Source organism: Macadamia integrifolia, chromosome 6, assembly GCF_013358625.1.
Source record: "Macadamia integrifolia cultivar HAES 741 chromosome 6, SCU_Mint_v3, whole genome shotgun sequence".
NCBI lineage: Eukaryota > Viridiplantae > Streptophyta > Magnoliopsida > Proteales > Proteaceae > Macadamia > Macadamia integrifolia.
The window spans coordinates 6057341-6063252 of NC_056562.1; the positions used below are offsets into that span (position 1 = coordinate 6057341).

General features: G+C 34.6%; 1 protein-coding gene and 1 long non-coding RNA gene across 2 annotated transcripts; both read right to left on the minus strand.

Annotated features, from left to right (window-relative positions):
• Window positions 1-613: 613 nt before the first annotated feature.
• On the minus strand, window positions 614-1236 carry LOC122082785. The gene is made up of 2 exons (XR_006141405.1): window positions 1020-1236; window positions 614-904 (listed from the first exon to the last, which is right to left on the minus strand). It is a non-coding gene; the product is annotated as an uncharacterized LOC122082785 (long non-coding RNA).
• Window positions 1237-1449: 213 nt separating this feature from the next.
• LOC122082784 lies at window positions 1450-2778 on the minus strand. Its single transcript, XM_042650555.1, has 2 exons — window positions 2324-2778; window positions 1450-2225 (listed from the first exon to the last, which is right to left on the minus strand). The coding sequence occupies exons 1-2, from the start codon at window positions 2582-2584 to the stop codon at window positions 1662-1664; spliced, it is 825 nt and encodes a 274-aa protein (XP_042506489.1). The 5' UTR covers window positions 2585-2778; the 3' UTR covers window positions 1450-1661.
• Between the last annotated feature and the right edge of the window lie 3134 nt (window positions 2779-5912).

A 5912-nucleotide genomic window follows, 5' to 3' on the forward strand; every position in this document is an offset into this window, starting at 1 on the left:
AAAACTGTTTGGTTACCCTGATTCTGGGCATTGATTATGAGTGTAAAACTGTTTGGTTACCTTTGAGTCTTTGAACCCATGTTCTGTTGAAAAAAAAAATTCCCACAAACAAAACCTAAAAATACAATTTGGTCCACACATGTACTTTATTTTTAATTTTTGTTCCTTTTCTTTTTTATGGTAATATGTTAAAAAAAAAAAAGTGTAACCCTAAACCTTTAAGTCTAATACTGTAGTGCAGTAATTTATTTTTTTTATTTTTTCATTTTTATTTGTATTTTTTTTTTGTAAATTGAAGAGGCCAAAAAGAAGAACATTACAAGACATGATTGTATTGTAGTTCATGTAATCGAAATAGGTATCGTGTACCATATAATTCAGATCTGAAAATTGCCCAAACCAGCGGATGATTTGGTTTATGGCGATAGATATGCTTCAAAGTGTTTATAAACAACAGTCTCCACGCAAGAAGCCAGTAATATAGGTCCTTAGGACCAAATGAGAGAAGAAGCACGTAAATACTCGAATATAGTACTGAGTCCATCCAGGTACTAGTAAATGCTAATTAAGTCTTTCTATAAAAAAAAAAAAATAGATAATGAACTCAATATCATTACAATGGCTTCAGACTTTTCTTTTTAAAAAGTTCCAAAAAAGTTCATCATACATTTTTGTTTAAATCAAGCTTCTTGACTACGTCAAGAACATCTCTCAGCATCCTCATATGACCCTCAGATTCTTTTATCGCACCATTCAAGTATCCTTTGATATAGTCTGATGAAGGGGAAGGAGATGATGAAGTTGATGTTTCTGAGCATAGGGACCTAGGTGGAGTCTGGTAAGTATCACAACTTGGGCTTGAACTTGATATCCATTCAAACATTCCACAACCTTTGTTTTCAACCTATAAAGCAAATATAATCATTTTATAAGAATACAAGAAAATAAACATTCAAATCTTAAACATCTGAAAAAAGTTTACAAAATTAAATTAAACAAAAAATTTAAGAAATTCATACCCCAGTTGATTATGGACAGCACCAAAAATATCGACCATAATTTGCACTTGTTTTCGCAGTTCTGACCTTACACTGACCGTTCCCATAGTCACACATCTTAAGATGGTCAACCCACATGAAGAAGTGGCAATTCATTGAACATTTAAAAAATTTCCTTCCAACATGTGACCCTGACTTAGAAGTGAAAACTGAGCAACCTTTCCCACAGTAATCACACTTTGCAATATCACAAGTGGATATATTCGATGTCATCTGTAAGTTAACACAAACATTTTCAATAGTCTATATGCATAGAAAATACTATTAAGTACACCCCCCATCTGAGTGTGATGGACAAAAAATAGGAGACTTCAATGGCACATAAACCAAATAAACTGGCTTCCTATGCGCTCCCTATTTATACCATACCAAATAAACCAAAATATAAATGGACAAATAAGAATGATGTTGTCCATATTTAAACCTTGAAATCATTCAGATAGAAACATATGAAGAACCATTGTCTTAACCTGTCTTAATACTACATTTAATCCATTGTCACAGACTTAACATAAACCAAAAGTTACTTAAACCAAACAGATACATTTTCTTGCTCAATAAAACCATTGTCGGATATCCATCCAAACACTTACTTTTATCACCTCAATTCTTCTCAATCTCTGGCAAGTACATCTCAAGCAGATTTCGCCTATCTTCTACTTTTGTTCCGAAGAAGATAATGGCAGAATTCTGCTTGGCCATGAAATATTCCTTGGCCTTAAACTTTTGTTGAAAATTGAGGTCTGGAATGGCATCAACAGCATCTATAATGGCTCTCCCAAATTCAGACTGAGATTCACTCATTACCATCTTCTCGATTGAGTTAGCAATCTGTTTCAATGGACTTACCACCTTTTCAGCTACACCCTTCTTCCTCTTTTCTCTGCCACTATTGACGGACCCACGAGGTCTTCCTCGCGAACGGCTGGTACTACCAATGGGAGTGGAAGGAACACTTTCTTCTTCTTCAATAGGTTCATAGTCAACACCATCATTGTTCCCCATTTCCTCAACATGAGTACCTGTCACGTCCATCATAACTTCAGTGGTAGCTTCAGAGGGGACTGTTGAATCATTCCCAGTTGCCATCTCTTTCCTTAGCAAAGCTCCAACTTCAAGGTGAATTGGGAGCACACTATGTTCCTTCCAATACTTTTGTTCTTTTTTCTAGCAATATAAAGGACAATGTCAATGTGCTTATGTTGTAAGTAAGAAAAAAAAAACACAATTATATAGAAAGAACAATTTAAAGAATCCCATTATACCCTATAATCATTCCAGAAGTGTTGAGGAGCATCAAATCTCATATCAGATGCATTCCAACCCAATCCACTTTGCTTCTGTAGGTCACTCAATGCTCTAAGCCTTTGCTTCCAAATCCGGAAGTGGTTTCTCACTTGTTCACAGTCGTAACTAGTAAATAATTTCTCCTTCAGTTGGTTGGCAATTTCAATGAACTGCTCCTTTTTTAGTCCATTATCTCCACCCTTACCACTCTTGTACTGCTTCAATACACACTCTAACATGTAATGAGAAACGGTGCTAGGCTATGAAGCAATGTCCCGTGACCTACTATTAGAATCTCCTGTTGGTTCCATCACATCAAAACTAACAAAATACACCATATACAATGTGAGTATATTTCATTAATACCAAGCAATCATTAACACTTACTACTTGGGAAATTCATAAACCTAATAGTTGCTTAATAAAGATAATAGTCCACATATATGCATCCCACAGCACAAATTTGACACCAAGCAAGAAGCCCAATTACTAATTGAGAGATCCATAAACCTTGTACTGCAATTTAGTTAATAGTCCAGCAACATACATCCCACAACACCAAAATTTAAACCAAGTAATAATAACAATTACTAATTGGGAAATCCATAAACCTTATATTGCAATTTATATAATAGTCCACATACATGCATCCCACAACAAAAAAAAATTTAAATCAAGCAATAATAACAATTACTAAATACTGGAATCCATATACCTAATATTGCAATTTAGATAATAGTCCACATACTACAATAAAATCTGCTTCCAAGTATGTTTATACAGTCATCCCAAACCATGTAAAAAAAAAATTTTAATTTGTCCACATCAAAATTTACATTCCAAATTGCAATATTATCAATAACAAATATTCTAGTTCTTCAATACTCAATCTGAGTTGGACAAATCGGCTGCAACCCAATCAGCCCACATATGGTCAGCAATTTGTTCTCGAAATAGATCCCAATCACCATTCTCCAGCGCATGATCCTCGCCATCAGAACTATCATCTTCAACATCATCGTTTACTTGGTGAGAGGTGGATTGGGTACTAGTACTAGCTTCTTCAACCTCTTCATCCTCTTCATCAAGCCATCGTTCTTCTTCTTCAACATTATTCTGTGTAAGAATGTGATTATGCAACAACACACATGCGAACACAATTCTGGCTTGTGTTTTGAAAGGATATTCTGGCTGGTTTTTCAGGATCTTGAATCTTGACTTCAGGAGGTCAAATGAACGTTCAATCACATTTCTTAATTGTGAATGTCTCAGGTTAAACAATTCCTTTTTATCAGTTGGTGACTGATCAATATTTCTCCACTCCTTCAGATGATATCGAACGTTTCGATATGGACGTAAGAACCCCTGTTGGTTAGCATACCCAGCGTCAACGAGATAATATTTACCTCGTGGCAACACCAATTTTCCGTCGCCGTCTCTATGTAATGCATTGTCTAAGATTCAAGCATCTGATGCTGATCCTTTCCAACCAGAAAGAATGTAAGTATATTTCATGTCAAAGTCACAGGCAGCAAGAATATTTTGGGAAATATCACCCTTCCTATCACGGAACCTCGGATGGTCGCTTAAATGCTCCCACGCAGGGATATGGGACCCATCTATGGCTCCGATGCAGTCCTTGAAATAAGGGTAAAATCTTCCTTCATTATTTGTTATCCGATGATGCACTGCGACACTTGGAGGTTTCAATAGTATCGGGTACAATTTAATGATTGCTCCCAATACAATGTTAAAGTACCTACTGATAGTCTCACCAGAATGTCCAAACTTGTGTGCAATGACGCAATTTTTAACATTGTGTCCTACTGTATGTAGAAACATAACTAGTTGTTCATTCACTTGCACAGATCTGCTATCCCTCAGTAGACCCTTCTCCCTAATCAAATGACTTAAACTAAAAAAGCCCTCTTGCTTAACCTTATTTGTTCTCGACATGTTTTATCAGTGTGACCGATAATTCTCTCTGTTTCAATAATACCACGTAGGGGTTCACAACGGTATGGCTCTTTCTTCAGATATTGTTTTATATACTGATCGACTGCTATAACAACAGCAGTCGCTGCAAAGATTATGATTTTCCTTCGCCTCCTGTAGCCTTCATCAAACTCCATTGTAAAAGTAAATCTACATTCAAATTGAAAAAATAATAAATTGGTGCTATACAAATTTGGAAATGGTACTCATATTGTCTTCTACTCACCTATCTTGGAATCACTATACAAATTTGGAAATAAAGTTTTCAAATGCAATTCATGTTTGATGTAGAACAAAAAATTAAAAGATTCACACATGACAGAAGATAGGGGACTCTTCCTAAATCGTAACAGACATCAAGAGCTCATGTAATGGGGTAAAAAGAAGCAATGGCAAAGAAAAAACAAATTGTTACTGAGTACCCACGGGAAGGTTGTGAGATTCAACCTTTTTTTCTGCTTCCATAACATACCATGTCAGATATTCATCTGTCTACATGACCCAAAAAACAGAACATGAAACCAAAATTCATGGGATTCATATTACTAGAAATAAACAAATAGAATCATAGTAATAGGAGCAGATAATTTTATGGGATTCATATTACCTATAAGAAATTGACTGAACTCATTTCTAAGTTTGTTTTTTCAAACCAGTTCTGATATCTTAAATAATTTTATACGTTGATTTTTTTTCATATCAGTTTTAATATCCTAAATAGTTTTCTGGGTTGATTTTCTACTTTTAACATTCCATTATGAATTAATCTCCTGTCCAATTTGGGGTTCCAGAATTTCTCACTTGATCATGAGGTAATAGATGTTTTCAGTTGTCTGTGATTAGCTAAATGGTTACTTCTATTTCATTGTTTTCTTTTCCTGTAAAATTGACTTTTATTTTACACCTATATTTGTAAGTTAGTAAAGTTGGAATCTGCAGGTCCTATAAGTATGATAATTAGGAATTTTTCTCCTCTCTATCTGGTTCCTGACACCCACCATATGTTTGTGGAAAATTTGAATGGAAAATAAGTTTCATTCACTTCTTGTTTGTTCATTTAAGCATTACATAATTAAGACTGACATTGACACAAATTAATAAATAAATTGCTGAAGAAATATTGATTCTTTCTTACAGATGTGTTTTAGAATCTTTCTCTGCAGGTATAGATCTTGGTGATCTAACCCTGATGCCATTTGCCAGCATTGTTTTTCAAAGCAATTTGTAGTTTCTATTCATGCTTGATTAGTTCAAAAAGTTTGGAATATGCCTTAAGTCAATGACATTAATGGTGATGGTAATCAATTCTGCATCTGGGAGAGAGGGAATGATAAGATAGTCATTACTTCTTGCGTTTAAAGAGTAGCATCTCTAAGTTGATATAATAATTAAGAAGAGTATCATGTGTTGGTTGATGTGATAAACATAGAAGAAAGTTTTGTATAACAAAATACTCTGGTCAGCATTTCCATGTTCTTCTTAAGAATTTTTTTAATCATCAGTGAGATGAGTTGATGAATTATTAACGAGAGATTAAGGAGATACTAAATGAGACTTTCCAAAGGCATGCTT